The following is a 25,415-nucleotide window of genomic DNA, read 5'->3' as shown; positions in this document are numbered from 1 at the left end:
TAGTTATGTCCACAACCTCAAAGGCAATACACAATTGTGAGCAGAGCCCATTGTAAATGGAGCTGCCTATATTGAGGCAGAAGATATAACAAACCTACGGGCTGACAAATTCTTCTCCAGCTTTTCCCTTCTTTCTCCTTCAACCTACCCTTAGGAAATACCATCAAATAGAACACTGCATCAATGGGCCCAGACAGTATCCCAGGATGTCTTCTAAATAGCATGAAACATGACCTCTCAGGCCCTCTTGAACTGCTATTTAAGTCTAGCTTCCAAACAGGCGTTGTGCCTCATGAATGGAGAACAGCAACAGTCATCCCTCTGCACAAAGGTGTGCCATCTACAGACCCATAAGTCTCACTAGTCTTATCTGCAAAGCCATGGAAAGAGTTATCATAGAAATGATCAGTAGTGATATAGTAAACCTCCAGACACTGGACATAACCCAGTGTGGTTTCATCAAGGGTAGTTCATGCCTACTCAACCTGATGGACTTCTTTGAGGTGGCCACCAAAGCAATGGATGAGGGGAAAAAAGTTCACACTACTTACCTTGACCTGGCCAAGGCATCTGACACAATACCCAACTTGAACATTGTTGACCGATTCAAGAGGTTAGGTACAAACCTGTATGTCATCCAATGGATAATCAGCTTGGCTCACAGATGGGACCCTGGAAGTTAGAACTGTGGAGTCCACCTCTAGAAAGAGGCCAGTCACAAGTGGAGTACCTCAGGGATCTGTCGTTTACCACTCCTTTTTGGCATTTTTTTCTCTGAAGTCAAGGCCAATGGCAGTTGTCTCTGGCGGAATAAATTTGCAGATGATTGCAAATTAGAAGCTGTCATTAAATCCCACACTGACACACATGTTTTCCAGGAAGGGCTGACACAGACAAACAACTTGTGTCAGAGCCATGGACTAAAACTAAATGTCAAGAAGTACATAACAGTATCCTTTGGGAAGTCACCCACCCATAGTAACTATCATATTGACAACACACCCCTTAGAGTTGATCCAGTAGTCAGGGGCTTAGGGACATACATAGACAGTGATCTATCCTTTAACCATCATATGTCTACAGTAGTACACAACTTATAAACAAAGGTATGACATCTAGGTCCAAGGAAGTCATTGTTCCACTGTATTTGGCACTCAGACATATCTTTGAGTACAGTGCCCCCTTTGGTATGTATCTTACCAGGCATATCCAACAAATGGAAAGTCCACAGAGGTTTCTCACTAATAAAATACAGAGCATAAGTAAAAAGTCTTATGCAGACCACCTCAAGGCCCTATCCCTGTATTCTGTCTCCTACAAGCTGTTGAGGTGAGATCTATGCATGGCATACAAGGCATTGTCAGACCCCACTCTGATGGACCTCCTACATGTCCAGAAAACAAACAGCACCAGAATTACCCATTCTAAAGACTTAAACCTTGCCTGTGATAGAAGAAGGACCTGTTGGAGAGAGAGGTATATATCTCAGAGACTACCCTGTCTCTGGAGCAGGCTCCCCATCCATGTGAAGCAGAGTTCCTCCCTTTACTGTATTCAACTGTAACTTGGACAGTTGGATGAAGAACAGGAAATGAATACTTGGCTTGGCACCTATACCTCTGATGGATACAGGCAACCTGTGAATGGCTCATTCTGAGCCCATCTGTAAAAGCATTTGTCAATTGGATTTGAACCCTGCTTCAGCTGTCTTGGCTTCTTAAGATCACTGCACATACACTTTGTACCATAGGAAAAAGTTACCAGATATGTTGAATTTATTCACTAAGTACTATTCAGAGTGCTGACTATCACTGACTGGTGCCAGGCTTGTAGACAGCCTAAAATATTCTATCACTTTTTTCCTTAGGCAGTGAATCATGTTTGAGCACTGCCAAGTGGAGAGCAAATGCAAAAGGCATCAGAAAACAATTTACAAGCAGAAAAAGTTGAAAGGAAGACTTAATTTAATGAGAGCGTATACTTAACAATGACCAGAGCAAGAAGTGCATTACATTGACACATTCATCATATCCTTGACAGATCACAAATTAAATTTCTGGCACAAATTATTAGAATTGCAGTTAATGCCAAATAATGGCCGGCCGCTGTGGTGCAGCGGTTAGCATTGCCACCTCACAGCAAGAGGTTCTCCAGTTCGATTTTCAGCTGGGGGTGCCTTCTGTGCGGAGTCTGCATATCCTCCCTGTGGTCAAGTGGGTTTCCTCCGGGTGCTCTGGTTTCCTCCCACATCCCAAAGACATGCGGTATGTGGATTGGACACTCTAAATTGGCCCTAGGCGTGAGTGCTTGCATGTGTGGGCCTTCTGTGGAAGGTTGAGTGCCGGGCTGGCAACTTGACACTGTAAAAACTCCAATGCCAATCATGAGAGGACAGGTGATCTGCTGTGGCGACCCCTAACCGGGAAAAGCCGAAAGAAGAAGAAGAAGCAGTTAATGCCAAGTAATGTGAAAGTGGGAGACAACAGCTCATATTTCATTAGCAATATTGAGAATAGTTCAGTTTTAAACAACAACACAATGATATAAGAAAATGATTGTAAATATTTAGTGAAACTCCCTCTGTAAAATTATAAGTTAACTGGATTCAAATGCTGCATCAGTTGTCCTTTTTCTCTAAGCTCACTGCACTTAACCTTCTGCCACAGAGAAGGTTACTTGAGAGGTATTTTTTTTCACTGAGTATTATCAAGGGAATTGACAGCCGCATACCAGCACCAGGCTTGTTTGCACTACAGCAGGCAATCGATATTAAATTTTTCACTTTTTTTCCTTAGGGTTCACTGCTAGAGACTGCTTCCAGTCCAGAGTGTGCAATGCCAAACTTTGAGCAAACAATGAAGAGGGAAAAAAGTTTTACTGAAATAGAGGAAACATTATGAAACAAGTAGTTAAAACAGTATAGTTCTGATATTTCTCAGTTTAGTTGTGTTTCAACAGGAACATATGCAAATTAAACATTATTATGTTCACATATCCCCTCCATTTCTGGATTAGAACCCCGGGACATCAGGGCATTCACAGGACGTACTTGAGATGCTTATCATTATGCCACACATATTACACTGTGAAGATAAAAAAAACAAGTTGCCTATATTCAATATGTGACATATCAATTGACATCACAGGTGGAACTGAACAAATTCCTGGCATTTGTCCTGTGTAATTTGCAGTTAGATGTTTGGATGTTTCTGATACTGGCAACAGTGAAAATAGTTTTCCTCACCCAATGTAAATTACAAAATTTGAACACTGCACCTCTTTACTTCTCTTTATTTGTGAACATCATTCCAATTTCTATGCTCCTCTAACAAGACTGTTATGTGCTTTACCTTCCAACTGATATATGTTTCAGTAAGTAATCTACTTCCTTAGAATTGCAGACATAATTGTATTCCAAGGCAGAAACTGTCATAAATAATTCATATAAATGTTAGGAATGTTGCTATCTTAAGTCTGTTAATGGTAGCCACACAATTTCTTGTAAGTCTCTTCAACCTGACACCTCCTCAGTAAGTGTACAACAAAGAGGCCTGACTCTGAAAAACTGATTGATACTGTAGACTAATCATTCACCCTTACAAGCACTTATCCTTCCAGAGATAAGGCTTGTGCATAGAGTCATGTAGATCTTTGCACCATGTTTACATTCCCTGAACTTAGTGCAGATTTTCAAATTTATGAATACTACTGAGTTTACACATCATTTGCATATTCACAGTGCTCACTGAACTGAATGCACACTATATTAATGCAATCGCATATTCATAGAAATTGTATCATGGTAGGGGAGACCATTTATCCAGACAAATGCATGGAGCTAATTGCTTGGAAAAACCTGTTTTTGGTGTCACAACTAACTTGATACAAAGGTAAGTTGCTGTTTTTTTTTTTTTTTTTTTTTTTTACAAAATGCTGTACTTCAACCTTACTCATGGACTGCATTCCACAATATATCCATAGCTTTAGTGCATGCATTGTTTGCCCATTGCTGGTCGCATAGGCATGCATACCACTTACTTTATCCATTACAAATGCTTGTGAAGAATGTAACATGACATTATGGAACATTTTCAATGCCCATCTCGCAAGTTATAGTAGAAGAGTGTGGTATCATTTACTACCAAGGTCAGGGATTTGACATATGTAGCCCACAATGTGTTAAGCGTGTGATATGTAACTGCCCATCCAAAATCACTTTTAGCCATTTACAGTGAAAAAGTGTACATTGCCTTGGTTAAAGCTGTAAAGTACTACTTATTTACATACCTGTTGCCTTCTTGCTTTTCATTTCCTTTACTTTTTTGGGGTGGTGGTTCTGTATTTGCTTTTGTGTACAAATATGGTGCTTTAATTTTTAAATTATTTTGTACATGGTGGATGCATACATGCATGCATGCATACATACATATTTGTTTTGTTAACAGTCACTTATGTCTTCATTGTGTATTATACATTTCTTTTATTTTTCAACTTGTAGAGGACTATGGTGCCCAAGACATCTGCACACTGTAAAATGCCATACAGTGCTGCACAGAATGAAGTTATCATTGAGGCGCTAAGTCAGTATGACTCCTTCCTCTTAGAAAGAGGCAGAGGTGACAAGTAGTCCTGTGACCATATCTGCTGGCAGATATTCAACTATGTAAATGGTGTTGGAGCCCTTATCCATACATATCAGTAAACTTTACAAAGGGCCAATGTTATAATTAACATGCATGATATGCGGGACATGTGAAATTGGCCAAGAACATATGGCTGTGGGGGGGGGTGGAGGCTGTTAACAAACCACCATTGACTGAAACTGTTCACTATCAGAGGTCACTGACAACTCTGCAGCAGAGTCCCACAGATTCAATGTTACTGTTTCCGACATGGAAGACTACACCAGTGTGTATACTGCAGAACGTTCAAGTATGCAGTCCAATTCAATCATCTGTAATCACTTCTTTGATGTTAGGCTTGCCCTTATGTATTCCTCTCTACCTTGTGCCAATGATGATGATTGTATACTGGCCTTTGCATATTTTTAATATACTTACTGTTGCCTATATTTGTGGAAAAATGAAATGCTTGTTGCACATTGTGTAAAGTCTATAGGTGGATATTCCAGACAGCACAGTCATTATGTCCACTACAACTAAAACTATGTAGTTACTGTGTCTTCTGTCAATACTAATGGTGCATATTTGAAATTGCCACTTTGTGTTACATTGACCTCTTTCTATATGCTCATTGTATGCTTATTGTAACTGCATTTTGTTTAACTTTTTGGCATAATCCATGTTTCACTTTTGTATTTTTATAATATTGTATAACTTATAATACATTTTGCTATGATTCTTTTAATTTTTGTACATAATGTTCTGGAGCTTTTCTCCTTGGGTCTCTACTAAAAATGGGCTTCTAGTTCAGTTGGACCAACCCAGTTAACAAATGTCAAATAAAATGTGAAATAAAAAATAAATAAATATTGGCATTACTGTACACATGACAGATGTATCATCTTAGGGACACATAACTACTTGCATACGGGACTAAGCAATTAGCTACATTTTTTCAGCCAGATTCTACATTTACCTTGGACCTTACTGTTTTACCTGTCTACCCAGTTTTGCCCTACATTTTTCTGTGTCATGCTTTTTATATGTATAACATCAGATTTTTAAGGAAGTTAATGACTACTATTGATTTCTACTGATTATAGGGGCGGCCACGGTGGTGCAGTGGTTAGCATTGCCGCCTCACAGCAAGAGGTTCTCCGGTTTGATCCCTGGCTGGGGTGCTTTCTGTGCGGAGTCTGCATGTCCTCCCTGTGGTCGCGTGGGTTTCCTCCGGGTGCTCCGGTTTCCTCCCACATCCCAAAGACATGCTGCAGGTGGATTGGACACTCTAAAATTGGCCCTAGGTGTGCATGTGAGTGTGCCTTCTGTGGAAGGTTGGGCGCCGGGCTGGCAACTCGACACCGTAAAACTCCACTGCCAATCAATGTGCGGACAAGGTGATCCGCTGTGGCGACCCCTAACCGGGAAAAAGCCGAAAGAAGAAGAAGAAGAAGATTGATTTCTACTGATTGTAAGGGTTAGCATATGCCATAAATTTGGAAAACATTTTGTAATGTAGCTGTCGCTTTTTTGTATTCTTGATTTTTATTTTTAGCATTAATTTCCTTACTCTGATGTTAGTTACCAAGCAGTTCATTTTAAACATGTACTTTTGAACAGAATCAGGTCAGGCATTGCATTATAATTCAGACATAGATTACATCTTAGTAACCTATAAGAAAAAGAATGTAATGAGAGTTCCTAAAGCCTTTCCAATAGTTTTATTTTTCCATCCAGTTTTTTTTTTTTTTATTTTGAGTAAGCAGTCATTGTAACTTTCCAAATTGCTTTCAAGTGTCTGCTTTGATGGCTTTAAAGCTCTTCGGTGTATTCAGTAATGAGTCAAATCAGTGAGGTACAGAATGGGAAAGTTATTTCACTGGCTTGGCTAGATATGCCCTTTATATTTAAATGGGTAAGAGGATATGTGTTTCTGACTGGTCAGAGTTTAAAGTTTTGACAACCTCTATCCCAAAATTTTTAATGATGGTGACATTTCATTTTTTATGGTCAGACTGTCTTAATGTATGTACTTTTCATCAGGTCTCATGATGCTACCCTTACTGGCATTGACAATGAAATCATGACAGGAATACTGCAAAATGAAATGGCCCCAGAATAGAGCCCTATGGGTACCAGTAGTAATTCACTTTGAAATAGATAGGTAATGCCATACCCTGACCTGATGCATCTATTTAGCTAATGGATTACATATAGATTGACACTTAATGCTTTTGATCTGACAGTCATTTACTTATATGGTATAGTGGCAAATACCTTATTAATGTTAAGATAAGCATTATGCATTGTCAGTTTATCACGAAGTACTGCTGTTACCTCCTCAGAGAATGTCACAAGATTCAAAATACAAGATCTACCCTTAATAAACTGAGATTGGTCCATACCAAGCAGAAGTACTTCTTGTATGTCATTGAAGATAAGTTTCAGTATCACTGTCTTCATGATTTTACACAGAATACTGGCTAGGCTGATAAACACATCAGGTAGTGTAAAGCTTGGCTGTAGATGATTGTCACTGCTGAAGTAACATCCCGACCCCATGTACAAAAATGGGAAAAAGGGGTTGTGAATGAATGACAGGTTAGACTGAAGGGTCTAAAACTTGTTGCATCTGATGTGATTCCTGAAGTTTATATAGGATTAGAATGTTAATTTTATGACTCGTAGCCTCATTACAAATCAGAAAATTCATTTTCTAAACCTACACTATGCAATATTTCATCTGTCAAACACCAAACTCAAAAGTATTCCATATCTGTGTATATACACATTATGCACACAGAGACGCACACTAATATATATATATATATATATATATATATATACACACATAAACATACACACACACACACACACATGCACGCGCTCGAGCACACACACACAGATCACTGTGTGTGTGTGTGTGTGTGTGTGTGTGTGTGTAGATAGATTGATGATAGAAAGTGATAGATATAGATATATATTTGTGCAGAAATATATCTTAAATACATTTATAGACTGTAACTTGAAAAGGAAAGGGTCACACTGAGTCCTTGGCTGAGGGTTCCATTTCATATGAGGTCATCCCTGATTGTGAGATCACAGAACTGTGGGAATGGAGACATTTCCCTTAACACCCAATTTTGTTTAGTCTCAGTATTTTTTATTTTGTATTTTATTTATCCTTTGGTGACCAAGTTAGTCCCATGAAGCTAGTAGCCTGTTTTCAGGGGAGACAAGAGGTGGTGTTTATACTACTATTATGAGAAATTTCACCAGGGCATCAGGTTACTAATATCTTTATCCTTTTCTTCCAATTTTTACAGATTTTTTGAGATGGGGATCCATGTGTTGACTAGAGGTACATTTAGAATCTTGGCTTTAATGTCTTCAAGAAATTCTTGACATGCCTTCTTGTGATAGAACCAGAAGCAACAGCTTGAAAATGTACATTTACTGCACTATATTCACATTATAGGTTCATAGGTTCATACTAGGCAATCTGCCCTAGGGCATTTACAAGCCTAGCCAGAGTTTTTTGGCTTACGCCCCCTTTGAATTGAGTTTATTGTGCCCTTTTTAAAGTTAGATTATTGTGCCTCTGTCCAGCAGTGACACAGAAGTAATCCCAGGGGTAAACCTATGATCACCCATCCACTCGTCAAGATTCCTCTTGAAGATGGTCAGTGAGGGGCTCTGCCTAACATAGACTGGGATTCTATTCCAGAGTGAGGGGAGCCTCTGGGTTATGAATCTGTCCCTCCAGCATGTCCTGTTTATTTCTGTGCTGAGGTTTAAGTCCCTCGAGCGTGTAGCTCTAAGGGATTTGGATTTACTGAGGTGAAGCATGTTCATTAATTCCAGGTTGGACATAGCTTTATACGTCAGGCATAGGTCGCCTCTAAGTAGGCGGTATGCAACTGAGTAGAGCTGGAGTTTCTTTAACCGAACAGCGTATGGCATTGAGTCCCTTAATCCTCTTTGTGAGGTACTTTTGGGGTCATTCAAGTTGCTGCAGGTGTCTGGTTAGGTACATCCCAAATGGGGCATTGTATTTTATTATGGGCCTGATGAGGGATGAATAAAGGGGTACGATGACCTCCCTTGATCTAGATGTGAATCCTTTTATGATAAGGTGAGCTGTATAGAAGGTCCTTCTAACCACTTTGGCAATGTGGTTGTCAAAGGAGAGATTACTATCAACTTGGGTACCCAGATCCCTAATTACTTCTTCCGTACTTAATGGATTACCACCTATGTGGTAATTTGTGGGCACTTTGTTTTTGCCAAACGGTATGACTATACACTTTTTAGCGTTTAGCTTCAGGCCATGGCTGTGGCACCAGTTGTCCGTATCTGTGAGACCCTTTTGGAGGATGCTTGTATCAGCTGGAGAGTCAATTATGGCACCCAGTTTGCAGTCATCTGCAAACTTGGTCAGCCACAGTCCTCCAGTGTTAGCCTGTACCTCAGGGAAATATATACTGAACAAGAGAGGTCCCAGGACTGAGCCCTTTGGGGACGCCACTTGTAACTGCTTTCGAGTCTGACATGGCTCCAGCAATCCTGACCATGTGGGTTCTGTCTTTGAGCCAGTTTGCAACCCATCTTGTGACATAGGGGTTTATATTTAAGCTGGAGTGCTTATCTATGATGCCCAAGTGGGGTATTATGTCGAAGGCTTTTGTGAGGTCAAGGTAGGCTGTGTGGACTACCTTCCCTTCATCTGTGGCTTTGGTGACTGTTTCAAAGAAATTGACCAGGTTTAAGAGGCAGGATCTGCCCTTGACAAAGCTGAATTGGGTAGGATCCAGTGTCTGTAGGTCCCCAAAGTCATTGTTAATGAGTTCCATGATGATCCTCTCCATAGCTTTGCAGACCAGGCTAGCCAGGCTTATGGGGCGATAGTTTCCAGGGTCCGTAGAGGCAGCACCTTTGTGGAGTGGGACTACTGTTGCTGTACGCAATTATTTGGGTACATATCCTGTAGTAAGGCTGAGGTTGAACAGCAGCTTTACGTGAGGGTTTAGTTCTTCTTGTAGTTCATGTAGGACACAACCCAGGATACCATCTGGTCCCATTGATGCTGTGTTTTTTGCTTTGGAGAGGGCGGCTTTCACCTGAGCATCTGAGATGTTTGAGGGGCAGAACTCTGCTGGGATAGTTATTTGCCCTTTTGGGGGAGGGGGGGCAGAAGTTTGCACTGAACCTGTATGCCAGGATGTTAGCAATATCTGTGGGTTCAGTGTATTTTTTGTCATTTTGGATTAACTCTGAGCATATCTGGGAGTTGCCTCCCAAGTTCTTAACATAACTAAAGAAAGCCTTGTGATTATCTTTAGTATCCTGTGCTATTTTTTTATCGAAGCTGGCCTTGGAGGATTTTATGAGGGAATGTAGTTTTTTGCTAGTACTGATCAGAGATGCCTTCCCTTTTTGGGACTTTGCTCTATCATGTAGTAACTTCCTCCTCCTGTTGTACAGTCTGTTTATGGCTGGGGTCCACCAGTCTGGACGCCTGCCTTTGGAAGATTGGGTCTTGGTTTTGTTTGGGATAGCATGATCCATGCATCCCTGGAGGTGTCCATAGAATGCGTTTATAAAGGATTCTGCCATTTGGGCCGTAGTTTCCACTGGCCTGGGGGCCTTGAAGGATTCCACCTCTGTTTTGAGAAGTGTGAAGTTTTCTGGGCTGGGGGTGGGGCCGGGATGTGGATATCCAGTGAGATTAGTGTGTGGTCCGATCTTACCAATGAGGGGTATACCTCTGGTATGGAGCATAGAGTCCCCATGTTGGTGATGACCAGGTCCAGTATGTTTTCCCCTCTTGTGGGGGTGGTGACTAGTTGTTCCATAGCATTTGAGTTTATAAATTCTAGGAACCTTTGGGCTAGGGTGTTGGGGCTTGAGTAATGCTCCCAGTCTATGTTTGGGTAATTCATATTCTCCAGTGTTCTCAGGAAAGCCAAGTGGGATTCCTGATTTTGAGAGGGTGGTCTGTAACATGCTACAAACTGAAGGGATGTTTTGCCCACTGTTAGTTGCACATGGATGGTTTCCGATGCTTCATGCAACGCCACTAACCTGGAGGTGTGGGTATCTTTGATGAATATGGATACTCCTCCTCCTTTTGTGGTTCGGTCCAAATTTTGGGGCCGAAAAGCATGATATGAGGTATAACCTGGTAGTGCCTGGGTGCTCTCTGGAGCCTTGAACTAGGTTTCCGTCACTGCACATATATCGATGTTCTCCATACTGAGGAGGGTTTTGAGTGCGTGCATCTTGAGGTTTAGACTTCTGGCGTTGAGCAGCATTACCCTTAGTTTCTTATTCCTTGCGTTGACTATGGAGGTGGGTTTGTCTTTTGAGCCTTGCCTAAAAAAGGCACAATGGGGGTGGCAAGAGCCTTTGCCAATATCCAAAAGCCCAGGGGTGACAGGTGCAAGCCATCCCTAGCGAAGCAACATGGCTTGTTGAGCATGTCATCCCAGGCTGACAGACACTGGATCCCCTTTGAATGACACCAAAATTTTAGCCAATTGTTAAAATTGATCATTTTGTCTTTATACTGTGGCATAATTCTAGGTGAGGGTAAGATGCTGCTAAAGGTCAGGGTCATGCCGGCCTGGGCTACATGATCAGAGAGCTTCTCTATGTCTCTTTTCATGTAGTCCAGGGAGGTACGTCTCAGGTCATTCACACCAGCATGGACGATGACCGAGTCATATTTATACTTGCCTTGGAGTGACCTGAGTGCTTGTGTTATGTGGTGGATCCTAGCACCAGACAGGCAGCTCACTGTGACCTTCTCTTTGTTCAGCCTGGTGAGCAGGACGTCAGTGTGTCTGACTATAGAATCACCTATCACAAGTGTTTCGGGTGTGTTATTTGGCCTTAAGGGCTGTGACTGTTTGGCACACTGACTTTAGTGAGCTATGTGTCGCACGTGTGTTGTTTTGGGGTGGCGTTTGCTTGGATGTCTGCTTTGGAGGTCTCTGCTGCTTAGGCAGATTTTTATTTAGAGCCTCCAAGTACGTTTTTGTGTGTTTATGTGTATGGTTTGCTGTTGTAGTAGGACTATGTGAGACTGGATTTGTGGTGTGTGAGGTTACCTTTTCCTTCTGACTGGTTGCACCAGTTCTGAGTTGAGAGAGCTCAGCCTCCAGTTTGGCTATATGGTTGCATCTCTCACATGTATTTGAACTTGTTGGGAGGAGGAGAGGGTTGTCTGTGTACATGAGGCAGTTGTAACAATGCCTCAGGATACCCAGATTCACCAGCTGGACTGGAGAGGAAACCATTGACTGACCGCCGGATATGCTAGAATAGTATAGGGAAATCTTTTATCACTGAAAAAAGGACCAATAGGGGACAAGGTACTCGAAGGGAGTATATGAGGATGTAGTGCTTTTAGTTTACCAGTGCTAACTTGTAAAATAGCTTAAACTAGAAAGTGCTGGGCTTCAGATAGAGAATAGGGTGTTTAATTTGAGAGATAGAGCAGTTCTAAGGGAAAAAGTGAAGAGTAGACTTTGTGGAGCCGGGAATAGTTTAAACCCGAATCAGCAGGTGCTGCCCGATGCTGCACTATGTGCATAATCACACAAAACCGCGCTAAAGCGGGTTTTTATACAGGGGGCTTGAAAGAGCTAGAAAGTAGCCAAAACGGCCAATAAACTACTAGATTCTGTGGTGAGATCACTCCTCCAGGGACAGATAGGCTGCTCAAAACTCCCCACTCCCACTGGTGAACAAAGAAGCTTCCTTCTGTCCAAGTAACGAAATGGGCAACACAGGAACTATACCAAAGTCCAGAATACAGCAAAGCCTGTATTAGGGACTATTCTAGGTCAGGAAAGGCGGGAAAAAGAATATTTTTTTTGTTTTTTTTTCTTTTTTCAAAGAGCAAACAGCAGAAATTCACAGTAAATGCGTAACACAGGCTAGCACACTTGAGTGGGCAGCCTCAACAGGTAAAATACAACAAAGAGACAAACTTTTAAAGTGCAATTAAAAAAAACAGCTCAAACAGGTAAAATAGCAGATATAACTTGCTTTTTGGCGAGAAAGGACAGTCGCAAAGGTAGTAGCAATAAAATTATACTTATATCAGTTTAGCAGTCACTCTTTTTCGCTTCTCTGCTGCTAGCACCACTCTGCAGGACTACGAGGAGCTTTTGTTGAGTAGGAACAATCTAAAAACCACGCTAATGTGGGTTTTTATACAGGGGGCTTGAAAGAGCTAGAAATTAGCCCAATACGGCCAATAAACTACTAGATTCTGTGGTGAGATCACTCCTCCAGGGACAGATAGGCTGCTCAAAGCTCCCCACTCCCACTGGTGAATAAAAAAGCTTCCTTCTGTCCAAGTAAGGAAATGGGCAACACAGAAACTATACCAAAGTCCAGAATACTGCAAAGTCTGTATTGGGGACTATTCTAGGTCAGGAAAGGCGGGAAAAAGAATATTTATTTTGCTCTTTTTCTTTTTCCAAAGAGCAAACAGCAGAAATTCACAGTAAATGCTTAACACAGGCTAGCACACTTGACTGGGTAGCCTCAAAAGGTAAAATACAACAAAGAGACAAACTTTTAAAGTTATATTAAAAAAACAGTAAAAACAGCTCAAACAGGTGAAATAGCAGATATAACTAGCTTTTCTGTGAGAAAGGACGGTTGCAAAGGTAGTAGCAATAAAATTATACTTATATCAGTTTAGCAGTCACTCTTTTTCACCTCTCTGCTGCTAGCAACACTCAGCAGGTCCACAAGGAGCTTTTGCTGAGTAGGAACAAGCTAAAAACCACACCAAAGTGGGTTTTTATACGGGGGGCTTGAAAGAGCTAGAAATTAGCCCAAAACAGCCAATAAACTACTAGATTCTGTGGTGAGATCACTCCTCCAGGGACAGATAGGCTGCTCAAAGCTCCCCATTCCCACTGGTGAACAAAGAAGCTTCCTTCTGTCCAAGTAAGGAAATGGGCAACACAGGAACTATACCAAAGTCCAGAATACAGCAAAGCCTGTATTAGGGACTATTCTAGGTCAGGAAAGGCGGGAAAAAGAATATTTTTTTTTGTTTTTTTTTCTTTTTTCAAAGAGCAAAGAGCAGAAATTCACAGTAAATGCTTAACACAGGCTAGCGCACTTGAGTGGGCAGCCTCAACAGGTAAAATACAACAAAGAGACAAACTTTTAAAGTGCAATTAAAAAAAACAGCTCAAACAAGTAAAATAGCAGATATAACTTGCTTTTTGGCGAGAAAGGACGGTCGCAAAGGTAGTAGCAATAAAATTATACTTATATCAGTTTAGCAGTCACTCTTTTTCGCCTCTCTTCTGCTAGCACCACTCTGCAGGACCACGAGGAGCTTTTGCTGAGTAGGAATAAGCTAAAAACCACACTAATGCGGGTTTTTATACAGGGGGCTTGAAAGAGCTAGAAATTAGCCCAAAACGGCCAATAAACTACTAGATTCTGTGGTGAGATCACTCCTCCAGGGACAGATAGGCTGCTCAAAGCTCCCCACTTCCACTGGTGAACAAAGAAGCTTCCTTCTGTCCAAGTAAGGAAATGGGCAACACAGGAACTATACCAAAGTCCATAATACAGCAAAGCCTGTATTAGGGACTATTCTAGGTCAGGAAAGGCGGGAAAAAGAATATTTTTTTTGTTTTTATTCTTTTTTCAAAGAGCAAACAGCAGAAATTCACTGTAAATGCTTAACACAGACTAGCGCACTTGAGTGGGCAGCCTCAACAGGTAAAATACAACAGAGACAAACTTTTAAAGTGCAATTAAAAAAACAGTAAAAACAGCTCAAACAGGTAAAATAGCAGATATAACTCGCTTTTCGGCGAGAAAGGATGGTCGCAAAGGTAGTAGCAATAAAATTATACTTATATCAGTTTAGCAGTCACTCTTTTTCGCCTCTCTGCTGCTAGCACCACTCTGCAGGACCACGAGGAGCTTTTGCTGAGTAGGAACATTTAACAACATATTGCCATACTGTTTAGATCAGTTCTGACAACATTTCTCTGGGGGACATATTGGCAGTCTGATAATGATTCTGTATAAGTATATCATACCAATAATGTGTCATATGGGTCATGTTACAAGTAATACCTGCAGACATGACACATGTATCACTTAAATGTAGGCTTTTTCCCCTACTCCATCATGTACTTTGTTTTCCTTCTGTGATGGTGATTCCCCTTTATGAGACTATGCTGTTATCAGATCTAAGCCTGCCAGTAAATTTTCATATCTGTAGCAATGCCCTTTTGTGCAGTTCAAATACCATACCAGAACTATCTGGCTTTATAGGGACAAACAGCATTGCATCAGGTTCCTGTCTCACTTCATTAAAGTGTTATAACAGGAAATAAATATTAGTGGCATGGCTAGGGACTTAAACTTGATTTATTTTCAAGATATTTACATATCACTAGGATATTTGCCTTTTTTTTCCTGACCTCTTAAAATTTTATTTCATTAGGTTAGTAGGGTCGTCACCAGAAGGTACGCCTCCTGACTGAGAACATGAAGATAAATTACATTCATCATTATTTCTGTCAGTGTCATATTGAAGGAATTATTATCATTTCATCTTTCTCCTTATTCTCATATTCTGATCATGGGGTTGTGGGTTCCCATCTTCTATATTTGTCCATGACCTTTACTATTAATGCTTTTGAGACAGTCCTACAACTAGATGTAGCCTTCTGGACCACATTGAAGTATTCCTGTATTGCTTTTCCTTTCAACTGTGAACACAGATGTCTCTGGCATCTAGGAAATTGATGCTTACCTCTTGGACATTCACACCTCCAGTGTCTGAGAGATAATCCTGTGCTGCCTTGTAGTTAAAGTAGATTCTTTATCAGGCATCTGTCCAGACAGTGACTGGCCCTTGGATGTTCTAACTATAATGAAAGGAAAAGAAGTTTCAGAGAGACTGGGAAAATTTCGACCTTCTCCTGAGCTTTAATCATTGTAGATTCAAGGTCCAGCCCAGGTATCTGGGTACCAGTGTCCTAGGAGGAATATTTTATTTCTTTGGTTATAAAAGTCTTTAACCTAAAATCTAACTATTTTTTTTTTTTTTTTTTTTTTTTTAGTAGAGCTAGGGTGTCCCAAGACTATCTCATTTCCTTTTGTGTACCTTAAAGAAACATAGATAGTTGGGGAAAAATTGGAACTTGTATATGGTGGCTCACGGCTACCTCATGATCAGTATACTGACAATCATATCTGGAGCAGTCATAAGTTGTTGCTTAATAAGGTTGTCATTTTGAGATGTGAACCCATCTATGTAAGTTAGGCAGTGAATTTCTTCCTAGTCCATGAGTTTCCTGGCCAGAGAATGGTGAGATTGGATATGCATTTATTTGCAAGGACAAAACAGTTAAAGGAAGTCATTTGTCTGTTTTATGCCTGAAATAATGTAAGAATATGATATTTATTCATCTTACTGTATGCTCACAAATGTTTATATTTTTCACATTTCAAACAGGTTTGTATGAACAGCAATCCAACACATGTTTGAGTCCTGTGACAGCAAGTCACTGTCCTCCTGGTCAGCGTTGTTCAGACTCTGTGATGTGCAGTTTGGTATGTTATATATGAGTCTCCTTGCTGTTTTGCTGTTTTTCCTTCTGATTTGCATTACTGATCCCTGCTCTTTTCATGTTTGCATTCATCCGTCCACCCATCCAACACTGACAGTACAGCAGTGCTCAAAACATATATTGCCATCATTCCATGGTTACTATATGGTGATCTGATTTGTTAGCCTGTAATGACAAGTCCAGTTATTTTTGATTTCCTTCTGGTGCTGGCCATAGCTTTATGTAAACTACCTACCAAATGATTACAGTATGATTTCTCTGAATTGCTGCACTGTCTTGACATGTCTTTTTTTTCCTTTGTGCAAATACTGTTATATTTTGCAATTTGGAAATACAGTGACAGTAGTTTGATAATTTTGTTAATTAAGCCTTTTTCTAGCATTTTTGAGGAGGGTTATGTTTCAAGTTGCAGTAAACCTACTGAGAGATGGCTGAGGCTAACAGTTCATTGACCAGCTATGAGGGATGGTGCATTTGTTTTCTCATGGAGTGGTCTGAGGGACACAGTAGCTCAATGTTGTGTACTAGATTTTCAAAGTACAAGGCCACTCCTCTCGGCCATTACTGAATTTAGAGAGGAAGCCAGGAAGTGTAGTTATATGAAATCATTTTCCTAGTAATAGTTCTGTAAAATGTTGCTGGAAGTTTAGTTAACTGTCATTTAGAAGAAGCTTCCTTTGACAAATTTCCTTACTGTAATTCTGTGAAGTTGAAATGTCATAACTATGAACAATCCTAATAGTGAAATCGTTAACGTTTCCTTTAATAACATTTAAATATTTAAAGAGTCTCTGTTTTAGCTGAGATAATTTTGCTGTTTCTACTGTTACTTTAATGGCCACCATCAGCGCCTGTATCAGTGCTGTTAATTTCATTAGCATGCACATATGAAATAAATGCTGCATCTTCAGCTAACACGTTAAAAGATTTTGTATGTGGCAGAATTTGAACCAAGAAAATGTAAAATGTCTTACTGTGTTTAGGTATTATGAAAGTACAGCTAAAGGTAAGGTTTCATGTTTAAGGTAAATGACTACCAATTTCTTACCAAAGCTGTAAAGTACAGAATTGCTGCTGGGGCTCCAACAGTGATAGAAGAGGGGAAAAAAGCAATAATGGTAGATTTGTGGTAGTAAGGGGTTATTGGCAAGGAAGGAGGATTACATTGGCATGTATTTATATTTCAACAAAAACTGCCATTATGGAGCTTAAGAAAATTTTGGGGAAAATAATCAGCTTTCAGCAGGGAATATTACTTATAGGTGGATTTGCCACCTATCTGTTTTTTTCTGGACCATATGGAAATCAGACTGATTGTCCAATAGTCAAGGAAACACTGAACACACTCAGGTATTCTGTTTCAAAAAAGAAACAGTCTATCAGAGTTTGTTAAATTAGCAGATTTAATAGGCTTTTTTTTTACAGAAAGAAGGCATCAAATGAAAAGAAGAGGGTGCTCCTCATCTGACGTGAGGATGATACCACAAAATGGGCAGACAGTGAGCGTAAGAAGGGAGGAGATGGGCAGGGTTATGGGAGGTGTGAGGGGTGTTGTGGCCTTGGTCTGGTTTTTAACCCCAATGAAAGGTGGCGTCCCTACTTATTTATGCGTTGGCACTGGAACCTGATTTACAGTATTAAGGAAATATCAGGAGGACCTAGAAGGGGAAATGCAACAAAAGTCGGTAGATTTCTGAAGAAACTTGTGAAACTACTCGGTACGGAAGATGTGAATTCAGTAGTAGAAACTTGGAGAGAATTTACATATTATTCCCCAAGGTTCAGTAATGTGGCTGGACTAGCTAGAAATGATATTTTATAGGAAAATTTGCAGTTAATTGAAAGCTTCGATGTACATCCAATAACTACTTCAGATTATGCACCGATAAAAACTAAGAAGAAAAAAATGCAGGGTAATGAAGTAAAAATGAGACAGTGCCACTTTCCCACCTACCTGTTAAAAAGAAAGGAATTTAATGAATGGGTAGTGGAAATTAATCAAGAGTTATTAGGGAAGATAGAAATATCTTTAGAAGTTATAGCTAGTGTGTGTGGGATAAAATGGAGTTGAAAACAGGGTAGAAATAAAAGAGAAATGGTTAAAAAGTAATAGGAATTACTTAGAGGGCCTGATAAATGTTAAAGTATTGCAGAATTAATTGGAATCTCCCATAACAAGAGGAAATGCAAACACAGAGTGCTGTAGAGAAAATAAGGGAGTATCAGGATAATATGCAGGAGTTTAGAAAGATTGCTGTTAAGCAACTATATTTTGATAATAACCCCAGAGCATAAAAAAATGTTTAGCACAATGACTTAGGCAACAGAAAGTAGAAAGAGTTCTTGCCAAACTTAGGGAGCCAATAACAAGAAAATGATCAGAGATCCTGTAGAGACTTTAGAGATATTTTGGAAAATTTATGAAAATTTCTATAAAGCAGAAACATGTAGAAATCAAGAAAGAGTAGAAATGGAAGTATTTATGGAAGACTTAATTATGCCAAGGTTAGACTTATATGGAGCCCAAAAAACTAATAGTTAAGATAGGAGGGGGATGAGGTAAAAATAGTAATATATAATTAGTCTTTAGGAATGTCTCTAGGAACAGATGGTATCCTGTGGAAGTTTGGAAGTTGGGAGGAAGGAAATGACAAATGTCTGGAAGATTTTGTTTAACAGTATTTTAAAAGGAGGGAAAGCACCAACATCTTGGAAGAAAGCTTTGGTGGCTATATTGCCTGAGGATGGTAAAGACCCATCAGACCCAGCTTCATACAGACCCATTTCAATATTAAACCATGATTATAAAGTGTTTATGTCTATACTAGCTAAAAGAATGGCAAAGGTTTTGCCAAAATTGATAGACGCAGATCAGTGCTGTTTTGTGTAGGGGAGGCAAACATTACAAAACATTAATAGACCAATGATGATCTAGAGGGAAACAGAATGTAAGAAAATGCTGCTTTTGCTGGTGAGTGTTGCTGTAGATTCAACAGAGTATGCTGGGGTTTTGTGAACAGGGCAATGGAAGCATTTTATTCCATGATGCAATAATAAGGTTAATTAAGAGGCTATTTGTAAGATCAGAGGCAAGAAATAAAGTGTGTGTGGGGTCTTCTCTCTGATAAGTTGTATTTGAACATTGGAACTAGAGAGAGGTGTCCTCTTTCCCCTTTGTTAATTGTTTTATATTTACAGCCCTTGGCAAAGAAAGTAATGGACTCAGAAATGCAAGGATATAATTCGTATGGTAATCAAGAAAAGTTGGCTTTATTTGAAGTTGATATAGGTTTGTGCCTGATAAATCCAGAAAAAAACATGTCAGTGTTGCAGAATGTTTTGAGACAGTTTCATGTCTTTTCAGGATATAAAATTAATGAAGATAAAACAAAGGCTACAGCCGTAAATTATGTATCAACACAGGAATTGGTTCGGTAACACCCATATTTATGGGGACATGATAAGATGAAGCATTTAGCAGTATCGATTAAAAAGGCCTCTGTTATGGAAACTAAGGCTATGTGGGAAGAGACTAAATAAAAGATAATACAAAAACCGAGAAACCAGAATCTCATGTTTATGGATATGGATAGTAAGATATAAGCAATGAAGATGTTTTTAGTTTCTTTAATTTTATATGTGGGTCAGGCATATTTTTATCAACCAGAGGAAGAAATTTATCTGGTAGGGGAAGAGGGCAAGAGTTTAGTGGTATATATTGACCCTTCCAAAAGAACAAGGGGATTTAAGATTGCCTGATTTAAATGGATATTTTAGAACTATACAGTTAAGGTTCATATACATAACATAATCAGAAGGTTATAATTCAAAATAGAAAGGGATGATGATGAAGCAGGGGCAAGTTTTAGACGTAAAGAGAGAGTAGGGGTTTGTATGCGTATCCTTAATGAGAATAACAATAACCATACAGATTATTGTATTCATAAAGTAGCAGAAAGTATTCTATGAAGTAAGCCAACACAAGAACGGAGAAAGGAGATTTTGCCAATAGGGATAACTGCAATAGAGGTACAGAAAATAAGCAAGAGAGGGATGGGATTTACTGGAGAAAACTGGCAAAGGAAACAAGGTATTGGGAGCAAATAACTAGAAAGTGAAAGGAAATAGGAGTGGGATGAGGCCAGGAAAACATTTGGACTGCAGGCTAGAGACTGCCTTCCCCTACCAGGAATTGATATCAGAAGTGTTGGCAAAGAGAAAGGGATAGGGGAATCTTAAGTGAAAGACTTGCTCTGGTGAGGTTTGCAGTTAAATCTAGAACAGAACCTGCTGTTAAAAAGGAGATAATCAGTAGGACATATAAAATATTGCATGATAATTATAAGAATAAATTAGAGGAGGTTAGAAAAGACTGGAAAGATAGACTAGAAAAGCAGTTTACAAGAGAACAATGGGATGACAAATGATTGGCTCCCAAGTATGCAACAAAGTCCAGAAGGTTTGAGATCTTTGCCTGGTAGTGTTTACATAGATATTTTTACACTCCAATCAGACTTCAAAGATTTTTTTCTCAGGTAGATAGCAAATGTTGGAGGTGTGAAGGGGAAGAAAGAGGTAACTGGAACATGTATTTTGGGAGTGTAATGAGTTGGCAGATTTTAAAAATTCCCTACAGAGTACTCTGTCAGAAATTATTTGGTGAGCAAATGGCTGTAACTAAGGTTGTGACTTTTTTGAGCTGGGACACATGATTTGAATTGCCTAGACATAGTAAGACCTTATTAACTTTTATTGTTTCCGAAAAAGCAATTACTGGAAAATGGAAACTATAGTCTAAACCAGTTATATTTGAAGCACTGAATATTATAAAAGAGATAAAAGAACTGGAAGAGGGATCTTTAGAAGAAGGAAGACGCAACTTACATAGAAATAAATGGAAATTGTGGGAATAATACATGCAGAATAGTGTTTAGGAGGAGGAGGGTGGTTTAAGAGAAGGCAGGAATTCAGCAATTTATGTAATTTGGACTAATGATAACTACAAAGAAAAGATATGCGATGTTTAATGTATGTAAGCGGAAAAAATGTTAATATGGTTGGTTTTCTTTTCTGTTAATGTGTGTTTGCGTGTGTCACAACTGATAATTTAATAAAAGTGTTAAGCACAATTTAAACATGCATGACAGCCATATGAAGAGGTAGAGATAAAATTAAATTTTGTGCATACCAAAATTCTGAAGACAAGTGTTTCTACAAGGGTTGCACCCTACTGCATCTCTTGATCTGGGAGCTAATTTCCCACACTGTTTTTACTATAGATACTATTTTTGTGTAATGTGTGATACTTTGTTATCTTGGAAAAACAAATGTTTCATTTTCTTTGAGGTAGTGTGACACTGAAGTTAATATATCAAGTTTCTTACGACAAAAAACAAAAAAAATCAGTGAATAACAGCTCTACTTTCCACCATACACACTTTATTATTGAAACAGAATTCTATAGCACCTCGGCCGAGGTGCTAGAGAATTCTGTTTCAATAATAAAGTGTGTATGGTGGAAAGTAGAGTTGTTACTCACTGGTATTTTTTGTTTTTTGTCGTAAGAACCTTGTAATAGTTTTTAGTTGTTCCATCTAATATATCAAGTTATTTAGTTGTGGAGGTGCATCTGAACACGTCCGTACAAGGGAATGCAGCTCACATGAAAAAAATGTGTTTAGAGTATTCTCACTTTGTTTTCCCTATAACATACAACTTCCCCTAACATTCCTTATATCTCTTTATGCAGTATAGCTTGATTTTTTTTTAGATTCACATTTGAAAGTATTTGCATGTATGACATTTCATTATCTCATATTGGAGTTTTAGTATTCATCAAACTGAACATCTGAAGTAGGGACTTCATTTGTCAGCAACCTTTGGGATACGGATCCGATCTCGGATCCAAGCCGGCAACTTCTATCATAGCATAGATTCAAGCTCCTAACTCCTCCCCTTACCCATAATCCCCTGCATACCCTGACTGACCTCAGATCTAGTTTGCCGCTCTTCAAGCAACAGCTAGATTCCAGAGCTCTTGGCGTTTTTTGTGAGAAAAAAGTTTGCTTTCTTCTCTTCTGATTAAGTGATTGTGTGTGTGTGGTAGGTTTACCCTTAACGCTAAACTTATTATTTTTAGCTTCTCAGCTTAAATTTTCCTCCCTCCCCCGCTGGTCGTAGCGTGTGTGTGTGTGAATTGAGTGTAGGGGCCTAGTGAGTGTGCTTTACTTTAGTTATGTCGGAGGCCCCTAAAGCCATTTTTTCGAAATACACCGGGTGTGGTCACAAGCTTTCACCGGCTGATGGCCACACTCAGTGTGTTAGGTGCCTTGGGGTTGAACACCTCTCTTCGGGTTGCACGATTTGCATGGCGTTCAACCCCAGGGCACTTAAGTATCGGAGGTCGAAGCTGGTTCTGGCGGACCTTTTACCCCCAGACTCTGCTTCGGCCTCCGGTACTTTGGTGACCGCTACCCCCCCGGTAGTGTTCACTCCTGCCTCCCTTCCTCCGACTGGGACTCAACCTCCCGCTTCGGCTCCGGAGGATAGGGAGTCCAGGAAAGAGAAGCAGAGGGAGAAGCACCTTAAGCGGCGGGCTGAGGACTCTTCATCGGCCCCGCCCGCCAAGAGGGCTTCTCCGTCCAGGTCTTCTCGGTCTCCTCCTCCTCGGATCCGATCCCCTTGTTTCTCCCTGGGACCTGAGGAGGAGGTGACCCGGTCCCCGTCGAGGTCATCGAGGCGGCACTCCAGGTCTGCCTTGGTGGCCTCTTCGAGGTCCACCTTTAGCATGTCAGATGGGGACATGGACCGGATGATGAGGAGATTCATCCAGGCCCAGATGCAGATGAGAGTGCTCTTGCCTCCCCCCCTCCGGGGGGGGGAGCTCGACCCCTTTTTTCGCCCCTATTGCTCCTTCTCCGACCCGCATTCCGGGGTCGGAGCGCTCGGAGCCGAGCCACGTTGGATCTGGGGGTGGGTCGGAGCTGACCATGCTGGGCACGTCGGCTCTGACGGCTCCCTTGAGTTTGTCGGATCCGACTTCCCGGAGCCGTGGGCCGAGCTTCGGATCCGAGGGATTCGGTGTGCTTTCGGCTTCATCCCGGTCAGAGCACACTGGTCCCTTGGATCCGACGTTCTCGGCGCTGGGTCCGATCCCCGCTTCGGATCCGAGTGGGAGTAGGGTCTCGGATCCGTCAGAGAGCGGCTCCCCCTCGGCTTTCACTGCGGTGGAGAGGGCACTGTTGAGTGCTTCCAGGCCTCCGGTCCTGGCTTCGGCTCCCTCCCGCACTCCTTCTCATCTGGTCCTGGCTCCCCTCATCCGGCCCTCGGGGCAGCCTGCCTCAGCGCCTCTAGGAGTTCCAGTGGAACAAGATACAGTCTGTGAGGACTCCTCGGACAGCCCCCCCCGAGGAAATTCCTCACAAGGCAAAGTGCAAGAGGAGGCACATAGACTCCCCTGAGAGTCTCACCGAAGATACGGACTTAGATGAAGGGGAAGGCTCCCCTAGGTCACCCCCCGAGGATGTCTCCTTCGGAGACATCATGGAAATGCTCAAAATCAGGGGTGGGTGGTCTGCTCCCAAGGCTTCCTCTGATGAGTCCGTATTCCTTGAGGCGTTTGAGGCAGGACCATCTACCTTTTGGTTGTCCCCTCCACCCGACCCCTTGGTGGATCTCGTATCCAGTAGGGCTTGGAAGGAACCGGACACCGTAGAGCCAATCCCCAAGCGCCTGGACAAAATTTTGAGCCCCCCTGCAGAGAGATCACACTGGAGCAGAGGTCCCCCTGTGGATGCCATGTTGGTGGCTGCAGCCACCAAGAAAGAGTTGGCTCAGGAGAGCCCCACGGTTCATCCTCCGAGCAAGGAGTCTTGCACGATAGACCATCTTGGGAAGCGGGCCTTCAGTTCAGCGACCTTCTCTATGAGGGCCTTGAACTACATGGCACACGTTATTTGGATGCAGCGGGGTCTAATTAAGGAATACGCTGCTTCCCCCCCACGGTCCATGTCGGAGGGAGACAAGGATCTGTACTCCTCCCGAATGGCCACCCTCTGCTCTATTTCTAACACCTCTATGCGGCTGTTGACTCATGCTATGGAGGGAGCTGCTAGAGCAGGCGGAGTCGGGCTTGTCATGAGGAGACAGGCCTGGCTCCGTCACTGTGACTTCTCGGAACCCTTTAAGGCGTCATTCGCGAATGCCCCTTTTGATGGTTCTGCACTGTTCGGCAAAACCGTTCGCGACACTCTTGTCCAGAGCGAGAAAGACGGGAAGACCTTGTCTGCCATCGGAGTCCTCTTCTCTGCACCCCAGAGGTCTTTTTCCAAGAACCAAAAGGGTCAGAAGAAGATGTGGTTCTGAAAATCGCATCAATCCCAGTCTGCTCAGGACAACCAGTCCTCTTGTGGCAGAGGAGGACAGGGAGGATGCCGCCCCAGAGGCAGAGTGGGTCCCAGGAATTTTGGGTCCAGAGAACCGTTCTCTGCGAGACCCACGCAGAACCCCTGAGGGGTTACCCGGCTGCTCCACTCTGGAGGCAGTCGGGGGGCATTTTTCGAGGCACCTAGCAATGTGGGAGTCCATAACAACGGATCGCTGGGTGCTTCGTATTATATCCAGAGGTTACCAAATTCCCTTTATCGTAAACCCCAGAATCAGAGGTCTCCCCGACATACCACCCAGTCAGAGGGAGGTGGCTGCTGCAGAAATTCAGCAGCTTCTGCAAAAAAGAGCCATCCAGCCCGTCCCCCCAGATCAAATCGGATCAGGGTTTTACTCCAGGTTCTTTCTGGTGCCAAAAAAGACGGGGGACTTGAGGTCCATCCTCGACCTCTCTCTCCTAAACCTGGCGGTACCAAAAGAAAAGTTCCAAATGGTCACGTTGCAATCCGTCCTCCCCTTATTGCGGGAGGACGACTGGATGTGCTCCATAGACCTCAAGGATGCGTACTATCACATTCTAGTGGACAGGCGTTCCAGGAGGTTTCTTCGCTTCCGGCTGGGAGGCAGTCACTTTCAATTCAGGGCCCTCCCCTTCGGCCTCACCTCAGCCCCCAGGGTGTTCACCAAAGTCCTAGCGATAATAGCGGCCCACCTGAGACTCCAGGGAATTCAGGTCTTTCCATACCTGGACGACTGGCTCCTTATGGCCCCAACAAGG

At 41.6% G+C, this 25,415-nt stretch overlaps 1 protein-coding gene across 1 annotated transcript in view; it reads left to right on the top strand.

Annotated features, from left to right (window-relative positions):
- The window catches only part of LOC122812025 (protein transport protein Sec24C-like), a 784,735-nt gene that overhangs the window by 48,559 nt on the left and 710,761 nt on the right, over positions 1 to 25,415 (top strand). Inside the window, exon 3 of the mRNA XM_044084258.1 lies at positions 16,138 to 16,235. Coding sequence (XP_043940193.1) covers positions 16,138 to 16,235 — 98 coding nt within the window. The remainder of the gene's footprint in view (positions 1 to 16,137; positions 16,236 to 25,415) is intronic.

The sequence above is a fragment of the Protopterus annectens genome, chromosome 9.part0, assembly GCF_019279795.1.
Source record: "Protopterus annectens isolate FY-2018-M chromosome 9.part0, PAN1.0, whole genome shotgun sequence".
NCBI classification, from domain to species: domain Eukaryota; kingdom Metazoa; phylum Chordata; order Ceratodontiformes; family Protopteridae; genus Protopterus; species Protopterus annectens.
Note: the sequence above shows the minus strand (reverse complement) of the source record. Positions and strands in the feature narration are given on the sequence as shown.